The 22,954-nt window shown below is 54.4% G+C and overlaps 1 protein-coding gene across 9 annotated transcripts in view; it reads right to left on the reverse strand.

Annotated features, from left to right (window-relative positions):
• Window positions 1-421: 421 nt before the first annotated feature.
• RBM10 (RNA binding motif protein 10) overlaps window positions 422-22,954 on the reverse strand; it is a 28,380-nt gene continuing 5,847 nt past the window's right edge. For 2 of the 9 annotated variants that reach the window (XM_045790441.2, XM_045790444.2), the window contains exons 3-24: window positions 15,363-15,546; window positions 13,681-13,911; window positions 11,742-11,811; window positions 9,825-9,898; window positions 8,354-8,440; window positions 6,143-6,203; window positions 5,847-6,023; window positions 5,307-5,467; window positions 5,035-5,132; window positions 4,861-4,948; window positions 4,062-4,248; window positions 3,811-3,953; window positions 3,601-3,718; window positions 3,405-3,496; window positions 3,152-3,316; window positions 2,098-2,247; window positions 1,935-2,000; window positions 1,656-1,844; window positions 1,469-1,543; window positions 1,072-1,178; window positions 854-983; window positions 422-757 (exon numbers count right to left, since the gene is read on the reverse strand). In XM_045790441.2, the coding sequence (XP_045646397.1) occupies window positions 632-757; window positions 854-983; window positions 1,072-1,178; window positions 1,469-1,543; window positions 1,656-1,844; window positions 1,935-2,000; window positions 2,098-2,247; window positions 3,152-3,316; window positions 3,405-3,496; window positions 3,601-3,718; window positions 3,811-3,953; window positions 4,062-4,248; window positions 4,861-4,948; window positions 5,035-5,132; window positions 5,307-5,467; window positions 5,847-6,023; window positions 6,143-6,203; window positions 8,354-8,440; window positions 9,825-9,898; window positions 11,742-11,811; window positions 13,681-13,911; window positions 15,363-15,546 (2,779 nt within the window). In that variant the 3' untranslated portion in view covers window positions 422-631. The remainder of the gene's footprint in view (window positions 758-853; window positions 984-1,071; window positions 1,179-1,468; window positions 1,544-1,655; window positions 1,845-1,934; window positions 2,001-2,097; window positions 2,248-3,151; window positions 3,317-3,404; window positions 3,497-3,600; window positions 3,719-3,810; window positions 3,954-4,061; window positions 4,249-4,860; window positions 4,949-5,034; window positions 5,133-5,306; window positions 5,468-5,846; window positions 6,024-6,142; window positions 6,204-8,353; window positions 8,441-9,824; window positions 9,899-11,741; window positions 11,812-13,680; window positions 13,912-15,362; window positions 15,547-22,954) is intronic. The other 7 variants (XM_045790442.2, XM_087860275.1, XM_045790446.2 and 4 more) reach the window with 4 other exon arrangements.

Genomic DNA, 22,954 nt, shown 5'->3' on the forward strand with positions numbered 1-22,954 from the left:
GTCCCCAGCCCGAGGGAGGGCCAAGCATGGTTGAGGTTTAGCCCTGCAATTGTACAGTGGGTGCAGCTGCTGCTCGGAGGCAAGGCCAGGGGGTGGGAGGTTCCCAGTGCTGGCTCTAAGGGGGACTTGAAGCCCGATGGTGCCCCGCTGGTGTGGGATTTCCTGGTATATGGAGACCTGCTGGACTTGACAATGGCGAGGGGGCTGTGACCAGGATCTTGTGGGTTGGGGCACAGGCCAGAAGTTCCTGTTAAACCCCCCACCTTCATCCCAAGCTGGTAGCCCCCATGCACCAGATGCCGTGAATCCTACCACTGCCACCCCCGTCGGCCTGATGAGGCCCCTTGTCCACCTGTGCTTATGTCCCTGTGTGTGCGCCACAAACCATGCTGGCGCGTGAGAAAGAGACATGCAAGCTATGGACTTTTCAGCTTTTATTACAAAAAGAAGAGCATGATCCCAGCCCAGTTTTCCAACAGAAGTCACCAACTCAAAGTCTGACTTGGTCAGGCCCTCTCTGGCTGGGGAGTGGGCTGGTAGACAGGTGCAGGGCCCCACTCAGACCACCCACCACTTTACCCTCCCCTGCCCCGGGCTGGACACCCGACATATGTAGAGCTCTTGCAGCTGCTCACTGGGCCTCGTTGAAGCGGGTCACCATTGTCTTGTGCAGTGTCTCCTTGTAGGACTCAGTTGAAGTGACCCCATAGGAGCTGCCTCGGGCACCCAAGCCAGAGCCCCGCACCCGCGTCTGGGCCTACGTGAGAGAGGAAGGCTGTCAGGTGGGCTGCGGGATGGGGGTGCAGCAGAGAGAGAATGCTGGAGGATGGGGATGGGATCACGGGAGACTCACCTCAATGGGTGTCACAATGCCCTGCTTCTTGCGGCCCAGGCCACTACCCTCTTTCCAGCCCATGGCCTGGAGCATGCGACTGCCAATGTTGTCACTGCCCAGCCCATCCCGGGTGGGCTGCTCAAAGTCCCTGCAGGGGCCAGTGGGATAGTGTGAGTGACGGCCGGAGGGCCCCGGGCCCCTCCTCGTGGCCCCTCCCCATGGCCCCGAGCCCTTACACAGAAGCTGCGGACATGCCGCCGTACTTCCTCCTCTTGGGCTCTGGTGGCTCGGGGATGCCGTACTTCTCTCTGCGTTCGGCTGCGCGGTCTCGGTACTTCATTTGCTGAAAACACGTGCGTGTGTGTGTGTGTGTGTGTGTGTGTGTGTGTGTGTGTGAGAGAGAGAGAGAGAGAGAGAGAGAGAGAGAGAGAATGGGAGAGCTGATCACTCTCTGCAGGAAACACCAGGGGCCCCACGGAGCTGGACCTGGCTAACAGGTCTGAGGTCCTGTGGGCAGGATCTCGTGGGTGCGAGCAGCCATGCAGCTGAGGGACTGGAGCACCAGCTGCCTGAGGGGACAGGCACTCGGCAAGGGACAGAGGGGATGGAGTCCAGGAATGGGTCACACCTCACCTCCATGTCATTCTTCTCCAGTGCTTCCAGCTCGTTTTCTGACAGGTGGGCTCGTCGGTGAATCTCAAGGTTTTGCTGCAAGGGGACAGACAAGAGGCGGCGTGAAGCGGCTGGCCCGGGACGGACTGGGCCAGGACGGGCCGGGCCAAGCCGAGCCAAGGTTCCCTGCCAATCCTCCCTCAGTTACCTTGTGCAGCCCGGAGAGCTGCTGGTGGCGGATGAGCGCCTCCTTGCTGGGGAACTGGCGCCGGCAGAGCAGACAGGCCAGCTTCTGCCAGTCAGTGAGCTTCTCCTCCCGTTCGGGACCCCCGCGTTCCTGCTCTTCCTCACTGTCGCTCTCCCCGCTGTAGGCTGCCACCAGGCCCCGAGGTGGGCTCTAGAGAATGCGAGGGTCGGGGAGGGAGGTCAGGCCCAGCTAGATTGGAGCCCCCACCCCTCCGCTGCTCTTCTTGCCCGGGCCACTCACTGGGCGGTCGTCGCTGGCCAGTTTCGGGAGGTCCATGCTGGTGTGCTGTCTCTCGGCTAGTGCTCCCTGGGGTGGATAGACACACACATTCAGGGACTCCACAGAGGGACCACTGAAATGACAAGACTGGGGGGCAGGTAACAGAGGGGTGGCCACAACACACCTTCTTCTCGAGGATGGCGTAGCCGGCATCTGCGGTGGCTGACTCCCGCCTCTCGTCGTCTCGCAGGGAGCTGATGGGCTGGAAGCTGTTTTTGAAGTTTTCTTTCTGCTTGTTGAGACTGCGGGCCCAGCGTTCCATGTCCTTGGCAATCTAGGGGTAAGGGTGGAGGTGAGGCTCTCAGGGGCCCTCCAGTGGCTGGCACCGCCAACTCCGTCCACTGCCCCTTCCTGCCCTGTGGCCTCAAGCAGGGGTGAGGAGGTGGAGGTGAAAGTCCCCATTTCTCATCATTGTGTGGTCAGTGGCCCTGGCCAAGCCCTCTTGGGCTGTGCCTGTCCTCCCAAGCACCCACGTGACCCTGCTCTTTGTGTGCTTTCATCTTCTCATTTTACGGGGCAGGTGGTGGCTTTCTCTAACTTCTACATGCGATACTATGCCACATTCCATATTCTGTCCGCCTCCCCGGGGTCGACACCTTTTTCAGAATTTACCAGGTTGCCAAGGGAACACTTAGTTCTTGCTTCTAAGTGCTACACCCAGACTGTCATACTCTTCCTCCACAGAAAGACACCGAAGTTCCCTCCAACTGCCCACTCCTACCAGATGCTGCAATGGCCATTTTCCACACCCTGATGGGCCCGTAAGAAGTTCTCTGGGGGAGACAGACCTGGACACATACCCACGAGTGGGGTTCTGGGCCCAAAGGAGGTCTGTGTGCCCACTCGTTTCCACAGGCAGGGCTAGCCTGGCTTCTGGCATGCAAGCAATGCGAGGATTCCCACCAGGGGACAGGAAAGCTGACTGAGCTCGCCCGGATGGACGGCACTGGCCACTCAGGGAGATGGGCCGCCCTACCACATACTGAGGAGACTGCTCTGGCTCGACGTCATACATCAAAGAGCAGAGCTGGGCTAGCAGCCTGGTCTCTCTCGAGCACAGTCACTGCCATGTACACAACTGCCCCTCCCCCAGCAGCGGAGGCTTAAAGCGGATAGAAATGCATTCACTGGAAGGCACCAAACAGCTAGCCAGTGACTGCTGGGCCCCCAGTGTTCACCTGTTGGGCTGTCTTGGTCTTGTGCTTCTCCTTCTTCTCTTTACCCTCCTTCGAGGGGGCCCCTGTCTCCTTATGCCCGTCGGCCGACTGCTCCAGGGCAGGAACGTAGGTCCGCCTTTCCCCGTCCCAGTATAGGTACTGCTGGCTCTGAGCGTTGTAATAATACTGGGAGAGGGGCAAGGGAGGGGGCATGAGGGGAGACCTCAAGAGGGGGAACTACAGACCCCACCCGTTTCCTGGGCCACCCTATCACCTGGGAGTTGGGGTCATAGTAGAGACCAGTCTGGGGGTCATAGTAGTAGCCAGACGTCTCATCGTACTGGTAGGTAGAGACGTCAGGAACAGCTGTGGGGGGGTGAGAAAGGGGGGGTCACACTCCTCTCTGCTTTGTTAAGGAACTCCCCGCCCCGTCCCCCACCCCACCCCACCCGCAGGCCATGGCTACTCACGATACTGGCTGTAGGACTCCTGGGCAGTGGGGCTGGTGGCCGGTGGCAGGGCAGAGCTAGGATGGGTAGGGCTCTGGAGCTCAGATTTGAGCACAGCGGGTGACATGATGGTATATGGCTGGTCACAGGGCCGGACAGGGGAACAGGGCTCAGTGTCTGCCGATGCCCCCTGCGCGCCCCTTCCCCCCAAGATCCCCCCAGCTCCCTCACCTGGCTGTTGGCGGCAGCACCCTGGCTGCCGCTTGCTTCGGCTGCTGACTGCTGGTAGATGCCAGGGGCGGCACCAGGCTGGGCGCGGGAGAAAGCCTGCAGTGACACAGGGTCTGCCCCAGGATCCAGGGAGGCCTCCGCACCTGTAATGATGGACAGGGAGGGAAGGAGAATGCTTGTGAATGATGGGGCCCAGGACCCCATGCCTGCCACCCCCCGCCACAGGCTCAGGGAAAGATGCTGGGGCTCACCTGCTCCAGATGGGTCCCCTTTGGTTCCAGTGATGCCGGGGCCTTTGGTGCCCTTGAGGTAGCCATGGGCATAGAGGGAGGACTCTGTGCCCTGGCTGCCGCCATAGCCCTCATCCTGTTGGTAGTAGCTGTAGTCGACCGGTGGCTCCTCGGGGGTGGCCCAGGCACCCTCCCCACCCTGGGAGGCCTGAGGGGCAGTGGGAGGGGCTTATTAGCAGAGGAAGGGGCGCAGGGGGAGGGGAACCAGCTAAGAAGCATCTGCCCACAGGTGAGGCTAGTGTCTGTCTGCTGACAGAAAGCATGCAGGCCTCAGACAAGTGAAGTGTGAGGGCCGCCCGGCCACAGCAGGGCAGGGCAGCGGCAAAAACAAGAATTGACCGAAGACTCGTGCCAAAATGCTCCCAGGGCTGACACTGGTACATGTGTGGCGTAGTTCAAGCGCTGGGTGTCAGGTCAAGGAAGACACCGTCCTCCCCTTCTTTATTTTCATCTCCCAATTTTCTTTCAGCCACTTATAAATTCCGTTTTATTAAAGAAGTTGTAACAATTCAGGATGATAAAATAACCAAATAGAAGCGAAAAGCAGCCACGATGGTGTTGAAGTTGAAAGCCTGGGAGGAGGTGACTGGGAAGGGAGCTGCGGCGAGGCCCCCAAAGCCCACGGCAGCCACTGTGAGGGTTTGGGGTCCACGGAAAGCCAGACAGCAAGCCAGCCCTCCTGGTTGCAGAGAGGGCGCGGGAGGGTCGAGACTGTGGCCCCAGTGTGGGGATGCTGGGGCAGAGGGGAGTCTTTGAGTACCTGTGAGATGGCCCACTGGGCCGCGGCAATAGCAGTGCTGGCCACAGAGGCAGCATTGATGCGACTGCCTTCGTTGGAGGCCATGTCCCTGGGGAGGATGTCAGAGACTAGGAGTGAGATGAGAAGCCCCAGGCTGGGGGGCCGGCTGGGAAGGGACACAGGTGGGGTCCTGACCTCTTAGAACCCTTGGCAAACTCAACGTTGATGGTCTTGCCGTCGATGGTGAGCGGCGGGTGCAGGGCCTGCAGGATCTGCAGTAGCTGGGCTGCCTCCTGGAACGGGAGAAGGGGAGGCAGGGGCACAAGGGTCAGGCCCGGGGAGGCCCCCGGCTCCATTGCCCCATTGCCAGGCTTGGAGCCGCGGTCAGGGGCTGGGGTTAGGGTCCCTCCTCCCCGCCCCGGGGGCCGGGACCCTGGCTGCCCGGCCCCCCCCTGTGCCGCCCTCACCACGATGGTGGAGAGCTGGATGAAGGCAAAGCCACGATTCAGTTGGGTCTGCTTGTCCTTGATGACGCGAACATTGGAGGAGGATAGCACCGCGTAGGGTGCCAGGGCCCCCAGGATGGAGTCCATGGTGCTGTGTGGGTTCAGGTTGCGCAAAATGATGGCTGCGGGAAGGGGCCCAGCATTAGGGGGCACCCCGGATACTCTGCTCCAGCCCTACCCTCTGGTGTCTCCCCACTACCCCTCTCCTCTGGCCTCCGTATCTTTTGCACCTGCTGCTTCCTCTCACCTCTTCCTCCTGGATAAACTTTGCTTGTCAGTCCAAGTCCCAGCTCAGTCGCTCACCTGCCGAGACCCTTCCCAACACACCCCCAAAGTCGAGTCGGGCAATGCTCCTCCCCTGCTCTCCCTACATCACGTCGGTCCCCCCACCAGGCAGAGACCCTGGGAGGACTAATTCTTGGTCACCGCCATCTCTCTGGCCTTGGAGAGCCCAGCCCAGACACCCTAGGGCAGGGAGAAAGGAAGGAACAACTGACTCACTGTCATTGGCGTTCTCCGAGCTTGGCTCCGAGCCCTGTGACAGGGCTTGGGAGGCCAGCACTCCCTGGGCCTGGTAGGGCTGTGGCAGGGGGAGCAGACCTTGGCTTAGCTCCCGTCCACCCAGCGGCAGCGTCTGCTGATCCAGCCTCGCGCCCAGGGGCAGCTTCTGCTCTGCCTCTGTCAGGGGCAGCAGAAGACAGGCCGGTGACAAAGGGGGAGGCAGACTCCAAGGCTGGTCACCCTTCTCCCCACTTCTACCCATGTCCCGGGGAGGTGGGGAGGGAGGAGGGCCTCACCTGACTTGGGCACGCCACACTTGAAGCACTTCTCACGGCGTTTGAAGTTCTGGACACCACACTGCGAGGCACAGGCCAGGCTGTCAGAGTGGGTGTGGCTTTCCACTGCACCCTCCAAACCTGGATCCAGAGATCCCCCAGGGAACCCCACCATGCCCCAGAAAGGAAGGTCCCAGGGTCAGGGGTGGCAGGGGGCCCTGGCTGTCATTCCCAGTCTGTGACTCTTCACCTCACATGGTCTCAAGTTTGTCCCTCAGTGCCACCTCCTCAACTCAGGAAATCAACAACTCCCCCACCCGTGACAAGTGCCACCTCCTCTGAGGTACCAACTGCCAGGACCGCCCCCTTTCTTGTCCCTTTAGCAGGTTCCTCTTCCTAAAACTTGCTTCCCTCTTCAGAAACCTTCAGTGTTTCCACACCTAAAAGCCAGTAGCCCCTCTCTGGCCAGACTCCCATCCCTCCTTTATCTCGAGGACTACGATGGTGTTCCCGAGAACCCAACCCTGGACATGGCAGCCTCCAGGAGCCCCCGGCTTTTCTATGCCTGGAGGTTCTACATTTCTATCTCCGTCCCACGGTCAGGCCCCACGCACTGCTCCTGTGCCAGGCTCTGCCCCGCAGGCCCAGGACGTTAGCCCCCGGCCTAACAGCAGGGAGCAGATGTAGCACGGGCGGGGGGGGCAGGTTTTATCTGTGGGGACCCGGGGAGGGGAACAGTCCAAGAGGGGCATGGCTCGCTCAGCTGGGGACAGTTGGTGGGATGTTTGATCTGGGAGGCCCAGAAGTTTGCTTTGGTTCGGTCTGGTTTTGCTGGGAAGCTAGTGCTAGCAAAGGGAACAAGACATTCTCTGTAGCTGGCGCAGGAGGGTGAGGAAAGAGGCAGAAGTGGAAGCTGGAACGGGCAGGTGACACTGGATTATGGAGGGTGGTCACGCTCGAGCTCAGACTTGGGGGGTGGGTTCTAAGCAGAGGCGGAGGGGCGTGGTTAGAGGTGGTTTCGAGGAATGTTACGGGTGAGAGGGCGAGAGAAAGACACAAAGGGCCAGCACAGCAGAGGAGAGGTCCACGGCGACTGAGGGAGAGGGTGACGGTTGGTCTGGGCAGCGGGAATCGCAAGGGAGAGCATTTTTGTGATGGAAGCGTCAGGACCTGGTGACCAACAGGATGCGGGGAATTACAGGAGGGTAAAGGAGAGAATTCCCTGGTTTTGAGGAGTCTCTGAAAATATAGGAGGGACAGAGTGCCACCGTCACTTCGTCCCTACCCCTGCAGAGACAATGGACACCTGCCTTCTGATAACACTCTCTCTTTTAAAACAAAAAGGTGCCACTTCCCTTGGTAGGCAGAATTCTTACTGTGGGGAGGGTGGGGGGCTCAGCCAGCTCTCAGTCCTCCCCTTAGGTCTTAGGGCTGCCAGCTGGCTGCGGGAGGTGGGGCTGTGGCAGCACAAGGCTACCTCCGGGCTGCTTGGGAGGCTGGCCCCAGGGGAGAGCCAAACCCAGGGTACCATCCACGTCCCCTGTGATCGGGTGCAAGCCATGCCTCAAGGGTAACCCACAGTGGCACCCCTTTGAGCCTCAGGTTCCTTGTAGGGAATACAACTGCAAGACCCTACAGCTTGTGGCCTCAGCCTCAGGTAGACATGGCTTTGTCAGAGTGTCTGTCAAGGTTGGGCCACCTGACACAGGCTCCCAAAGCAGCCTGTGTTTCCTTTGGGAGAACAGGCGCACGTTAAAGGGAGCTAACCGTGGGCTAGACGTTGTCCCAAGGGTTACCCTCTCAAGCGCCACACCGGAATCCTCCCAACCCCCTTGGGGGAGAGGGGTCATCGCTATTCGTGTTTTGGAGGTGAGGAAAGTGAGGCAGAGACCAAGGAGGATGTGGGAGGCTCCGATTCCAGCCAGCCCGGCTCGAGAAGTCCACACTTGACACACCACGCCATGCCTCCACCGTCACTAGTTAGTCGCTTATGTAAAAACTTGTGGAAAGCCTACTCGGACTTCAGGCAGGACTGCGCCTCCTGAGGGCAGAGCCTGGCTTCGAGTGAAAGCCCAGTACACCTGGGTGGGTGGGCAGGCGGCAAGGGACGGTGGCTACTTGAGCTGAGCCGGTCCCCAACACCTATGCCACCTCAGAGGCCCCAGGGGGACAGACGCTGCCGCCACCGCCGCTGTCTCTATCCATGGCAACCGCTGCCCACCGCCCCTGTACCTTATTACACAGCCAGTCCTCATTGATCTTGGGCTTGGGGTCGCTGTAGTGCATGGACACCTTCTGGCCCAGGATGTTGAGGGAGTGCTGCGGGAAAAAGCAGAGCACAGTGAGGCCCAGGCAGCAGTGCCCCACGCACCGTTTCAGCACAGGAGAAGAGAGTGAGCGAGCCCTTCAGCTGGATGGATGAGGGACAGGGAACGGAGGGAGGTCGGAGAACGGACGAGGGAAGAAGGAAGGGAAGGAGGGAGGGAAAGCGCCACAGCCCTTGGGCGCAGCTGTTTGCTGCCTTTCCGGGCACGCGCACGCACACGTGAACACACGCCACCAGGCACACAGTGCTCGGCTGACCGACGCTTGCCGGACAGTGGGGAAAACCCCCCACTCGACCCTGACACTGCCAGGCCACACCCAGGGCCAGCACTACACAGGCTACACTCGGGATGAGGGGGACGGGGAGGGGAGGGAGAGGAGGGGAGAGAAAGAGAGAGAGAGCGCACGCGCGCTAGTGCTGGAGAAGGGGAAAAAGAAAGAGCCATATTTAAAAGATGGAAGTTCCTGCTGTGAGGCTGTCTTCCCGGGGCTGGCTGGGTCCTGGGCCCACGGCATTAGGGCAGAGCTGGCCCCAGGGCCGCCCTGCGGAGCCCCGCTTCCACCACATCTGACCCTTCCTCCCCTGACGCTTTCCTTCCGTGCCCCACACCAGTGAGCCAGGCTCTGGGTAGGTGAGCAGAGCAGGTCCTTGGGTCTCTGACGGTCCCAAAGCTGCTGGGTGGGGAGACCGTGTCAGGTGGGGGAGCAGGCTCCCTTCCCTTCCTGACAGCATGACTCCTTGCTGAGAAGGCAGGCCTGCCCCCAGCGGAGTGGGCAAGTGGTGACTCCTGTGGGGGGTAGGTGCGGGGGAGGGCTAGGGCATCTGAAGTGAGTTCTATCGCATTTGGCTGGTACTTTAGATCAACAGAGCGGTGCTGGCCTCTCGCATGGAAATCAAAAGGCCAAACTCACATGCAGAGAGCTGGCAAAACGGGACTTGCTAGTTAGTGTGCCAACAACTAAGTTCCCCAGTGGCTAGACTTCCAGTGATGCCTGAGAGTGGAACGAGATCCTGGCTCTGCCTAAACCCCGGAGCAGGGTGGTCCCCGAGGAGTGGGAGCCTCCATGGAAGGAAACCTCCCCCCTCCCCGGTGGCCCTCTCTCCAAAAGCTCAGCTGGGAGGTGGAGGGGCAGCGCTAGTGCCTGGTGGTGGGAAGGGGCCAGTGGTGAGTGTGGGTTCTTGATGGGAAGCCCAGTGGGTAGCAAGAGATGGGAAGAGGAGATAGTGAGGGTCAGGAAGGGGGAGAGAGAGGGGGCGGGGGGGATGGGACACAGGGCCACAGGGCAGGGAACTGTGTCCGTAAGAATCAGGCGATGGGGAGCGCTCGATTACAAAGTAGTATTTGTTTGGGGGGGGGTTCAAGTGCGGCAAAGCAACCTGATTGGCTTCCATCCATCGTGTAGCGTCCTGCAAGTGACTAAACTCGACGAAGGCGAAGCCCCGGCTCTGACCTGGAGACAGCATTCAGATACAGACGCAGTGGGTTAGTCAACAGCTTTGGACACACGGCGTTCCCGGGGGTGGGACCCGAGGGGAGAGGACCAGGGGGGCAGAGAGGGAAGGGGGGGAAGAGGAGAAAAGAAAAAAGGGGGAGAGAGAAGTAATCAGAGAAAGACCAGGGGGTGGGAGGCAAGGTAGATGGCCTGGAGGGTCAGGAAAGAGGGACGGGGGAAGGAGGATAACTGAGTGGGAGAGGTGGGGGGGAGGGGGAGATACACACACGCCAGCTGGGAAGAAAGACAGAGAGAGGGGCTCAGGCAGAGCTGCCTGGGGTGACGGAGACGGAAAGGAGGTGGGAGGGAAAGGGGACAAGTAGAGATCTGTGTCAGAGGACAGAGGGCGGATGGGCAGGCTGCTGACTCCACATGGGCCAGAACAAATAACTGAAGGGTGGGGCCCAGCATGAGGCCACTGCCCAGGAGGGGTCCTGGGACAGGTGTTTCATCAAAGCAGCAAAAGAGAACCTGGGCCAGGCTGCTTGGTGAGGCTAGGAAGGGCTCCAGGCCCATCAGAAACCAGGGGGAGTCAGGGACACAACGTCGCCTCGGCCTTAGCACAGTGCAGGGGAGGTGGGCCTTACCAGGGAGCCTCAGGGCCAAGCTAGGAAGATTACAGCCACCCACAGTGCAAGTCCTCCTAGACAGCAGGAGAATGGGGGCCAGGGTTGGCCAGGCAGACCTTAAAGAATCACTGGGTGCCTGGGAGAAGTGCCAGAAGGGGCCGCACCTAGGACACCACCTTATGGAGAAAGAGAGAGAGACCAGAACCCTGCCACTGTGCAGTTTGGCTGGGGTGAAGCAGAACAAGACCTACATGCTACCAAGAGAGACTCCAGGCCTGGCCAGGGCTGGGAAAGGGATCCAGGGCTTGAGGCTGCAGGAGAGCTGCTTCTCTTCTGCAGGTACACACACGGGGAGGCTGAGACATGGCAGGGCTTGGGGGGGGCATGCCTGATCTCCATAAGAGTAACTGTGAGGATGCACAGGAGGATGAAATAGTATGATCTGGGGTGGGGGATGGAGGAAGGGAGGGAAGAAGAGAGAGACAGAGAGGAAAATTGGGGGGGGAGAAGAATAGGGAGAGGGGGAGGAGGAGGAGGAAGAAAGAGAGAGAGAGAGAGAGAGAGAGATGGAGGTGTGGGGAGGAGAGAGACTGAGAGATGGCGAGAGAAGCCCAGGCAGTGAAGCCCCACTGTGCCTGCCTTGGGGAGCCTGGGCCAGAGGTCCTGCAGAGACGACTCCCCCCCACCACCCTGCTAACCTCAGGCCAGCTCCAAGCAGCCTGCAAGAGGGAGGGAGGGAACAAGCGAGGCCAGAAATCCTGGCTGCTCCTTGGGATGTACCCTTGGATAAGAGCCATCCCCTGCCTCCCCTCTTGGGACACGTGAGTGGGACCGTGTCAGACCTACTTTCTGGTCACAGGCTGTTACCAGAAAAATGTGGGGGAGATCGAGGGGCAGGGGAAGGAGAAGAAGGGAAAGGGAAGGGAGTATATGGGGAGGCGGTTACCACCTCAGATACTCAGAGTCCCAAAGAGGAGGTTCCCCGGAGCCTGGCCCTGGCCCTGCCCCCGGGGAGCACTCAGCTCAGTGTTGCACCCCCTCCCCGACAGCCCCAGAGCTGTGAGGAGTATGGGTTGAGGGGAAGAGAAGAAGAGAGGGCACCCCCAAGCTGCCCATTCCCAGCTGTGGCAGGAAGGCAGGGCAGGGAGGGTGAGGGAGAAGGCAGAAGCAGGAGGGAGACTGGAGGCTGAGGCTGGCCAGCGGAAGGGGAGGCACTGGGAACAAAAGCTCACCTGAGGATTTGTTCCGCATCAGCCGGACCTCTCGTGCTTGCACTCCGTGGGACTGCAGCTGGCCCCGGATCTGTACGGGGAGATATGGGTGGGGGCAGGCTCAGCACATGGGGGCCACCGGAGGCCTCCGGGACCCTGGAGGGCTGCCGGCGACATGCACGCACTGCCTCCTCTCGCTCTCTTGGGCCTTGTCCCCAAGTGGCCACAGCCCTGGGCCCGCACCAGCACCTGCTCTCAGCACTCGGCCCCAGACTTGCAGAGAGTGAGTGAAATGAAAGGGGCATGGTGTGGGGGCGGGGGCATGGCAGCGTGATGACCCTCAGAGGCAGAGAGCAAGGAAAGAAGGAGCCAAGCCAGCAGCTGAAGAATGGCCTGCGGGTGGGTGGGGGGGGACTCTGACGACAGGCTTGGTGCAGCCGCCGTGGTGAGGGGAGCTGGGGCTTGCCCTGAGAGACCCGCTATGCGAATACCACAAAGGGCAGGACCACAAGGGCAGGACCGGGTCTGAGCAGAGCCTGGCCGTGTGCCCCCAGGCCATGCGTGGAGCAGTATCCTGGGGTGGAGACCAAAAGGTGTGGTGACAGAGTTTGGAAAGCTTTCTGGATGAAGCCAGAGGGAAGCTGCGGAGGCAGTCTGGGGATTGGACCAGATGAAGTAGGGTCTCTAGGCCAGCGGTGCTTCTTGCAGAAGCCTGGGAACATGTCCTGGGCATTCTCGGGCGGCAATCTTATTGCCTCTGGGCCTCAGTTTCCTCATCAGGTGAAAAAAAAAGGAGCTCTCTCTCTCTCTCTCTCTCTCTCACACACACACACACACACACACATACACACACACAGAAACACGTGAGAATGAAAAGAAACACGGAGGAGCTCGTTAGGACTGCAAATACTCAGGGAGGGCTCAGGAAACAGCAAGAATGTAGGCTCTGGAATCCAGCTGCCCGGGGCCAGACCCCAGCTCCATTGCCACTCGCTGGCCTGCCACTCACTGCCTGTGGGACCTGGGGCAAGCTGCTTCACTGCTGGGGGCCTGGCTTCCTCATCCGTAGGATGGAAACACGCAGAGTACCTTCCCTGCAGGGTGGCTGTGAGGATTAAATGAGACCTGGCCTGTGGCCCACCCTGTGATCAATCCTTAACACATGTCAGCACGGAGCTACTGTCTGACCCTGAACATGGCAGGTGGGCCAAATACACAGGTGGGATTTTTCTCTGTGACAAAATGGGCAGCTGGTAGAGTTTGGAGAAGAGCTGGGCAGAAAACGCAGGCAAGCGGGCAGAGAGGAGACTCAGGGAGGCTAGGGAGGAGACTATTCTAGTGGCCCTCTGGGGTTTTACTGGGGCTCGTTAGGGGAAGCCTCTATGAGAAGGAAACAAGAAAAGGGAGGAATATGGAAGGAAATGTCATGGAGCACAGGGTGGGGAGGCTGTAAGTAGCAGCAAAGGAAGTCAGAGAACGCAGGACTCTGTGGCCAGGCCATTGAGATTTGGCGCTGCTGACGGAAGAGGGCAGAGGTGAGGGTATGGGGAGAGAGTGTGAATAAAACCTCAGAAAATCCCAGGGGACCCTCCCTATCCCCAGGGCTGCAGGGCCCTGCATTATCTCTGCCACCAGGAATACCCGGCTCTGGGTCTGGTGAGCATCTGGCCCTCAATCAACATATACAGAATGGATGGATGACCAGTGGAATGTTCCAGAGGAATGCCCTGTTCCCTCCCACACCCACCACCACAGCCCCTTGGCCAAGCCAGCCTATCCGACACTCCTCCCTTCCAGACCAGGAGAGTACAAAGGCCTGCCCAGAGGACGGATCAGTGCTGGGGGAGAGAAGGGATAAAAGGAGCTGAGGTCGGGGTGAGCGAGAAGCTGAGGGCCCTGGAGGAGACCCAGCCTGGCCTCCTGCTCTGCCGCCTGCCCGGGGCATGGGGGGGGCACGTACGTCATCCTCAGTGGCTGCCTGTGGCAGCATCCTCAGCATGACGATGTTACTGGCCTTCTCCTCCTCCTCCTCCTCCTCATCCTCCTCCTCCTCCTCCCCTTGCTCGGTCCGATAGTCCTGGTCCCGATAGTCGCCGTCTCGGGGGAAGCCTGGCGGGCCGGTGGGGCTGTGCCTGTGCCGCCGCCGCCGCCTACGCTGAGTCTCGGAGCCCGGGGAGGCCTCGTAGGAATCCTGGCCAACAGAATGAGACGAGAGACACCAGACGGGCAGTCAGTCTGGGGTGGGCCTAGGGGCTGGCCGCTGGCTCTCTGAGGCAGACAGGCTCTGAAAGCCAGGGGTGGGCGGGCTCCGGCTAAAGGCTCAGGGCAGGCAAAATGGGTCAGGCCTGGACTGCAACCCTTCTGGGATGGGAAACTGTCCCTGGGATGCCTTCTGGGGGCTGCCTTGATGGGAGCGGGGAGAGGCCGGTAGCAGTATTACTGTGGGGGAGAAACTCCCACAGACAGGTGACCAGACGCCGCCCCAGCCTCCTCGCGTCTGGGGTCAGCACACTAAATCCTGCCCTGTTTCTCCCTCCTCCTCCCTCACCAGCTCAGCTAGTATGTGCACAATTCTTTCTTATGCCTTACGATTTCCAGTTTGGGCCAGGGTTTCACGAGTAGCTCAATATCTCATCCAGAGCCAGTCAGCAGGGGCCTGCAAAGGTGTGAGGGCCACAGTCCTGCCCCCAGGCCCCGATCCTCGTCCGCCTGGCCAGTCCTCTACCACCGCTAGGCTCCCTCCTGACAGGGTGTGGTCGCTGAGTCCTTGGGTGTTGCCCAAGCCATCCCGCCAGGACTAAGCAGGCCGGGCCAGGATCCACACCCCTTCTGCCCTGGGGGGGGGGGGGACCAGATAACTCAGCACCCCACTCCCACTCTTCCCAAGGGTCCACCCAGAGCCCCCTGGTACCCTGGAGACATCCAGGCACAGATCACAGCTGCCAGTTGGGAGGCCTGAACACCCACACTCTGTCCCCAGCGGCTGGGTTGCAAAAGTACACTTCCCACCCTGCTGGATAGGAGACCTGCCTGCTTACTTGGACCTGGGCCCTGACTATCCTCTCAAACTGGGGTTCCCTTAAGGCAAGTCTGCTGCTTCTCCTCAGATGGTAAACATCATGCCTCCCCTCCTCAGGCTAGGGCTAACTACCCAACATGGAAGTGGCTACCCCCTGAGCTCAAAGGAGAGGCCCTAGAGGGTCTTTCCCTTTTGTAGAGGGGCTCTGCCGCCCCTGTGAATGCCAACGGTTGGCCTCCCAGGGCTACTCTGCTGGGTGATACCCAGTTCCCCTACACCCTCCCAAGCCCACATGCCGGGTCCCATGCAGGAGGCTCTTCAAGGGCCCCAAACTGGTTGGGAGCAGGCAGTGAAGGGCTTGCAGTGAACCATGGACCCAAATTAAAAAACAGGGAAGAAGGGAGAGAGGTGATGGCCAGGGGCCCTCAGAAGTATAGAGCCAAGCATGTGGAAGTCAGGGAGACCCAACTCGGGAGAGGAGCCCTCACAGAGGGGAGTGGGGACAGACCCTCCAGGTGAGGCAAAGCCACTGAGCACACTCTGAAGGCACGGGAGCCGAGAGCTACCTGCACATGGTGCTACAAGCTGAGGCCCTGCAGGACTCTGTCCTCCCTGGCCCTCACCTCTGCACTCTGCTCCTCAGACGAGTCGTCGTAGTCGTGCTTGCCCTCCTGGCTACCGTACTCTCGGGGATACGAGCGGTAGTCCATGTCCCGGTAGTCGTGGTCTCGGCTGCGGTTCTCCCCACCATCATCTTGTGAACGGTCAGTGGCTCCATAGCGGCCAGTCCTATCCCCACGACCACCTCTGAGGGAAGAAGAACAGGGAGGGATCAGAGGGCAGTCCTTTCTGCAAGGTGCAAGAGGTGGGGGGGGGGCTCCCACCCACTCAATCCCTCTAGACCCTAGATCCCACTCCTGACAGGGGTCCCTAAATCCTGACTCCATGAGGTGACCTGGGCCCCACCCCTCAAAGATCCAATCCACTTCTCCTTCCCTCTGCCACCTCCCTGGTCCATGCCTGTCCTCCTTCACAGGGCCCTCAGGTGCGGCGTCAGGCCGGTCTCACCTCCACCAGGCCTCTCCCAGCTCATTCCCCATGGCCTGAATGTGAGCAAGTGTTCTATAAGGCAAAGCCAACCAAGCCCAACGACTGCACTCCCTTCGATGGCTCCCTCTTATTCTCACCAAGGTCCTGCCAGGTCTGCAGGGTATGTGGGGTGAGGTCCCTACCACCCTCTCTCCCTCTGCCTCATTGTGCGTGGTGCTACCCTGACCCTCTGTTTCACTATCACCCTGCTAGCCCTGCCCGCTGTTTTGTCAAAATTTTTCCTACTGTGATTACTGTAAAATAATTATCTCGAAGTTGATTTCATGTACATTTCTCTCTTTTTTTAAGATTTTATTTTTAAGTAATCTCTACATCCAAAGTGGGGCTCGAACTCACAACCCCGAGATCGAGTCGCATGCTCCACCGACTGAGCCAGCCAGGCGCCTCTCATATGCGTTTCTTTGATGATTTAAAAAAGTACTAAACTGTGAGTTCTGGGAAAGAGGGGACCACATCCAGAGGGTCCATGGCCCTACTCCTCAAAACTTAGCTTAGTACCTGGTACTTAGTAGATGCCCAAGAATTTTTGTTTGATGAAATAAGGCCTTAAAAAGTATTCTAAAAGCAACCAATACATGTTTACTTAAAACAAGAAAAAAAAAAGACATCATAGTCGACTACTGCTAGCAGGGTCCCCATCCTGGTCAGGAACAACACTGTTAGAATGTCTAGTATCAACACCACTATGAACAGTGTTCTAAGGCACTAGCTGAACCAAAAGAATGAAGAAAAGAGGTTAAAAGCTGGAAAGGAGAAGGTAAAATTACCATTGTTTGTAAATGATATGAGGATATGCCTGTAAGCCCAAGTGAATCAAATGAAAAATGATTACAACCAATAAATCAGTAAGGATGCTGGGTACAAAAGTAATATGCAGAAATAAATACATTGCCTCTATTCAGAGAGGCACCGTTTAGAAATGGGAAGATCCCAAGTATGACTGAACCAAAAAGGTTAAATACCTAGACAAGCGCCAAGATCTTATGACTATACTTCCCACATATAAACCAGGATACGCTTAAAATGGGTCAAAGACTTGAGACAACATGGACGGAGCTAGAGAGTATGACGCTAAGTGAAATAAATCAGTCAGAGAAAGACAAACACCATATGATTTCACTCCTATGTGGAATTTAAGGAACAGAAATGAGCAAAGGGAAAAAAGAGGGAGGCAAACCAAAAAAACAGACTCTTAACTACAGAGAACAAACTGATGGTCACCAGAGGGAGGTGGGGGAGATGGGGGAAATGGGGGGGGGTTTGAAGAGATTTTTTTAATTAAATAATTGGGGCGACTGGGTGGCTCGGTTGGTTAAGTGGACAACTCTAGATTTTAGCTCGTAATGATCTCGAGCCCCACGATGGGTTCCACACTCAGTGGGGAGTCTGCCTGAGGGTCTTGCCCTCTGCCCCTCCCCCCACTTGCGTGTGCATGTGCTCTCTCTGTAAAATAAATAAATCTTTAAAAAATTAAAAAAAATAATCAGGAAAATGTGAAAAAAAGAAAGTGCATGGTCCAATAATAAAATAATAAAAAAATAAAATGGGTCAAAGATTTAAATAGAAGAACTGAAACCATAAAAGTAGAAGAAAACACGAGATGATTTCTTGATAATCTTGCAATGGGGGAAAACTATGACCCAAATCCAGAAGCCACAGAAGAGATTATTAAAGTTAACCATATAAAAATAAAACACTTCTGTTTGGAAAAGAAAAAAAACCATCATGAGCCCAGTCAGGACAAACTAACTGGGAAAAAGTATGGGAAGAGGAAGAGGAACAGAATTCGCAGGAAAGAAATACAAACGATTTATATTTTGAACAATGAAAATCAAAACTACCCTGGACAGGCCATTTTAAAATAAACGTCTAAAATTTATTTTTTGTATATTTTTAGTCATTTTTATTGTGGTAAAATACAGATCTCACGAAATTTACCACAAAATATACTCACGATGTTGAGCGATCATCACCGTCTGTTTCCGGAAACCTTTCTCAGAACAGAAGCTCCCTACTCACTGAACATTAGCTTGCCACCCCACCCCCTCTATCCTACTTCCAATCTCTGTGAATCTGCCTGTCCTTGGTACCTGGTGTAAGTGGAACCATACAATATCCGTTCCTTCGTGTCCGGCTGCTCTCGCTTCGCGTCATGTTTTCCAGGCCCGCCTGTGTCGCGGCCTGCGTCAGAACTTCCTTTCTTGTGGCCGCACACGTACGCAGGCATGGCACACGCCACGCTTCGTCTGGCCGTGCATCTGCTCGGGGCCGGCTGCGCTGTTTCCACCTTCTGGTTGTTTTGGGTGTTGTGACTAATGCTGCTATGAACACTGGTGTACAACTATCGGTGCGACTTCCTGCTCTCAATTCCTTTGGGTAAATACCCACGAGTGGAACTGCTGGACCACATGGTAGCTGCAGATTTAATTTTTCGAGGAGCCCCTGGGCGGTGTTCCACAGCAGCTGTGCCATTTCACGTTCCCGTCGGCAACGCGCCCAAGTTCCAATCTCTCCACATCCTCACCAGCACCTGTCATTCTGCATCGCTCCCTGTGCTTCCTGGCCACTCGTGTGTCTTTTCTGGAGAAATGTCTATTCGAGTCTTTTGCCCACTTCTGAACTGGGTTTTCCTGGGCTGCTGCAGGAGTTCTTTTTCTATTCTGGGTGTGAGTCCCTGACTAGATATATGACCTGCAAACACCTTTTCCCATGCTGTGGGTTGTCTTTTCACTCTCTTGAACCATGTCCTCTGACGTACTTAAGTTTCTAATCTTGATGAAGTTAAACTTGTTTTGAAATAATTTTAGATTTATAGAAAAGTTCAAAGGTAACATAATTCTTATATACCCTTCACCCAGCTTCCCCTAATGTTAACAGGGGACAAATGTAACCACAGTACATTTGTCAAAACTAAGAAGTTAATTAACTGTAGGAGTTCACCCGTTTTCCCACTACTATCCACCTTCTGTTCCAGGATCGAATCCAGGATGGCACATTGCTTTTCGTCATCATGCACCCTTAGTCTCCTCTGGCCTGTGAAGGTTTCTTAGTCTCCCCCCCCCCTTTTTAATGACTTTGACAGTTTTCAAGAGCACTGGTCAGCTGTTTTGCAGAATGTACCTCAACTTGGGTTTGTCCATTGTGTTTTTGTGATTAGACTTGAGGTTATGGAGGTTATGGTTTTTTGGGGAAGAATACAAGAGAGCTGACCTGCCCTACTGATTGCATTGTATAAGGGGGCCCATGATATCAACGTGACTTATCACTGCCGATGTTGATCTTGACCATGTGGTTGTGGTGGGGTCTGCCAGGTTCCTCCACTATAGTTTCTCTTTTTCCGTTTCTACACTCTGTTCTTTAGAAGTGAGTCACTAAGATTAGCCCACAGTCAAGAGGAGGAAAATTAAGCTCTACCTTCTGGAATGTGGAGTATCTACATATATTATTTGGAATTCTTCTGTAAGAAAGATCTGTGATAGAACATTTCTAATGTGACAGATCTGTAAAAGTCCAAATGTTTGACAAGACACTCTTGGTAAGGCTGTATGGGAAACAGGCACTCTTGTACTGCTGGTAGGAGTGAAAATGGAAACAGTCCCTTGTGGAGGGGAATTTGGCAATAGCTGGTAAAAACTAAAAATCTACCCTAACCCCCAATTTTCCTGGAAATGTAATATACTAATATACTTGCACACATACAAAAACATCATTCAACAGCACTGTTTGTAACGGCAAAGGACAAGAAACAATTTAGAAGAGTCAGAAAAATTCTGCTTAAAAAAAAAAAAAGACTAACGAGGGGGGAGAAGAGCCTCACCAAATGTTAAAACATATTATATATAAAGGTGGAACAACTGAAACACAAATGGACAGATAAGTGAAACTGAACAGAGTCCATACTACACAATAACATACATGGAAATTTATAGTAACCCAGAGGCTGCAACTCATACGAACAGGGGGAAAATGGATTAGTCAATAAACACCAGTTGCAGTAATGGTCTGGGCTACAGATCAGTGAACTACAGCCAGTGGACCCAATCCAGTCACCCAAATAAAGTTCTCTTGAACACGGCTATACCTGTTCATTTACATATTGTCTGTGGCTGCTTTTAGCCGAGCAGCTGTGACAGAGACGGCATGGTCTGCAATGCCAAAAATATTTACTATCTGGTCCTTCACAGAAGGAAGTTTAAGAAAATAAAAGTTGTTTATCTACCTCATTTCTTATACCAAGTAAATTCGAGATGAATCAAAAATTTAAATCCCTGAATAGAAACCATAAAAACGTTAGAAAGAAAACATAAGAAAAAAATGAATCACCTCATGGAAGGCCTTTCTAAGCAAGACAAAACCCTGGAAGTCATTTAAAAAAAAAAAAACCTGATAAATCTGGCTTTGTAAAAACTTATTAAAAACAGGTTAAAAGGGGCGCCTGGGTGGCTCAGTCATTAAGCGTTTGCCTTCGGCTCAGGGCATGATCCTGGCATTATGGGATCGAGCCCCGCATCAGGCTCCTCTGCTGAGAGCCTGCTTCTTCCTCTCCCACTCTCCCTGCTTGTGATCCCTCTCCTTCTGGCTGTCTCTCTGTCAAATAAATAAATAAAATCTCAAAAAAAAATGTTAAAAAAAAAACGCGTTATAAAATACCACAAACATCGGGGTGCCTGGGTAGCGCAGTCGTTAAAGCGTCTGCCTTCAGCTCAGGGCGTGATCCCGGCGTACCGGGATCGAGTCCCACATCGGGCTCCTCCGCTGGGAGCCTGCTTCTTCCTCTCCCACTCCCCCTGCTGTGTTCCCTCTCTCGCTGGCTGTCTCTCTGTCACATAAATAAATAAAATCCTTAAAAAAAATTACCACAAACAAATAAACATGTCATAAAGCAAGCATGGTAAAAATGTTAATGGTAGAATCCAGCAGATGGTTATAGAGGTATTCACTGTAAAATTCTTTCAACTTTGCTGTACGTTTGAAATTTCATAATAAAACATTGGAAAAACACCATAAAGCTCAAGGTAATTAACAAATGGGGAAAATAAAATGTTTCCAGATATCTGCTTGGTTTCCAATATTTCATAATTGTTCATTTATTCATTCAATAAATATTAATGTAACATTTGCTATGTGTCAAGCGCTGCTCTAGTGCTGGGGACACTGCTGTGAATAAAATGAAGTCCCTTGTCCTTGTGAGCTTGGCTTGGAACCCAAATTATTTCTTTACGATAAATGCCTGGACAGGAAGTGGCTGGTATGAGTGATGTATTTTTAAGGGTTTTTTGTTTGTTTGTCAGAGAAGCGGAGGTGGGGGAGAGGGAGAGAGAGAATCTTAAGCAGGCTCCATGCACGGTGCAGAGCCCGACACAGACCTTGATCTCACGACCCTGAGATCATAACTTGAGCCAAAATAGTCAGATGCTTAACCGACTGAACCTCCTACGTGCCCCTTAAGGGTTCTGATGTGAGCAACGTTTCTTTGTGTTTGCTTACCACAGTTATCCCCCAATACTTGAACTCTGGTCCTCAGAATTTAAGAACCGAACAGAGTTGAATAAATGTTCAGATGAAATCCTGAACTCTGACACTCAGCATCTAAACCAAATAAATTTTTTAAAGATTGATTTATTTACTTTAGAGACAGAGAGAGTGCGAGCACATGTGAGCAGGGGGGAGGAGGGCGAGGGAGAGAAAGAATCCTCAAGCAGACTCCCTGCTGAGCATGGAGCCTGAGGAGGGGCTCAATCCCAGGACCCCAAGATCATGACCTGAGCTGAAACCAAGAGTCAGCCACTTAACTGACCGAGCCACCCAGGTGCCCCTAAACCAAATAAATTTCCATACTGAACTCTTGCTATCTAAACTTGGGAAGAGAACAGATTTGGACAGTAAGGGATACTTTTCATTGGCCACAGAACACTTTGACAAAATACCTTCCAAAGACAGACCCTGTTCATAATACATTTCCACGAAGCTGGACTGAATCCTAATATGCGAGGACCTCCGCAAAATGAATATATTTCTGAAAATCAAAAACTGCCAAAATTGGCAGAAGAACTAGACAAAATGATCATTAAAAATCCAGGCCCTTTTAAAGCTCAGTTTTAACAAGCTTTCAAGGGACAGATACTTTTTATACAAGTTTCTCCAATAAAGAGAGAAATGGCAAAAGCTGCCCAAATCATGCCATGAGGCTACGGTGACTCAGTGTCAGATGGATACTAGAAAAGGAAATCATTAAGACCACTTCACTGAGGTGACACAGATGCAAATATCCTAGTAATACAGTACCTAACCAAATGTAACAGTGTTTTAAAAACATACATATTAAATAATTTTTCTGCCAACAACTGATGAATAAGCATTAGGAAAACAGATTCAGAAGCATCTACAAAGCCAATGAACTGTGCTCTTAAAACATATCAAGGCCATGGAAGAAAAAGAAAGACTTAGTAACTTCCTGAGTAAAGGGAACCAAAAATACAAAGTAGCTCCATACAGTGTAGCGTGTGATCTTGGACAGGATCCTAGATTAGGGAACCAATGCCGTAAAGGACAAGGGATGACATCAGAATATGAACTTTTTAGAAGATAAAAGTACTGCAACAATGTTCAGTTCCCTGATATTCAGAAGTGTACTGTGGTTACAGAAGAGAAAGTCCTTGTTCTTAGGACGTACATGCTGTCATACTTAACGGTCATGTCAGTCACTAACTGAAATGATACAGGAAAAAAAAGTTGCCTATACATAGATACCTTGATATACAGCTGTATCTCTACCTATATATATAGAGAGAGAGATGGGGGGAAGAAGGGCATGGTGAGGCATGTAGGTAGGTAAAATAAATGTGGCAAAATGTTTATAATTAGTGGTTCTGGGGAGAAGATATATGGGAGTTTACTGTACTTGCAACCTTTCTGAAAATTAGAATTTTTTTTCAAAATAAGAAGTTATAAACATACACATACACACCAAGGAAGGTATATCTCAACAATGGCAAGGATGTAATTTAATGTGATTTGTGAAACTAATGGACAAAAGGAGGAAAAAAGCATGTAATTATGAAGTTCGATCCTCATTTCTTTTTTTTTTAATGTCCATCGAACCCAA

Source organism: Ursus americanus, chromosome X, assembly GCF_024610735.1.
Source record: "Ursus americanus isolate L20-20 chromosome X, mUrsAme1.1.p, whole genome shotgun sequence".
In the NCBI taxonomy this organism is placed as follows: Eukaryota; Metazoa; Chordata; class Mammalia; order Carnivora; family Ursidae; genus Ursus; species Ursus americanus.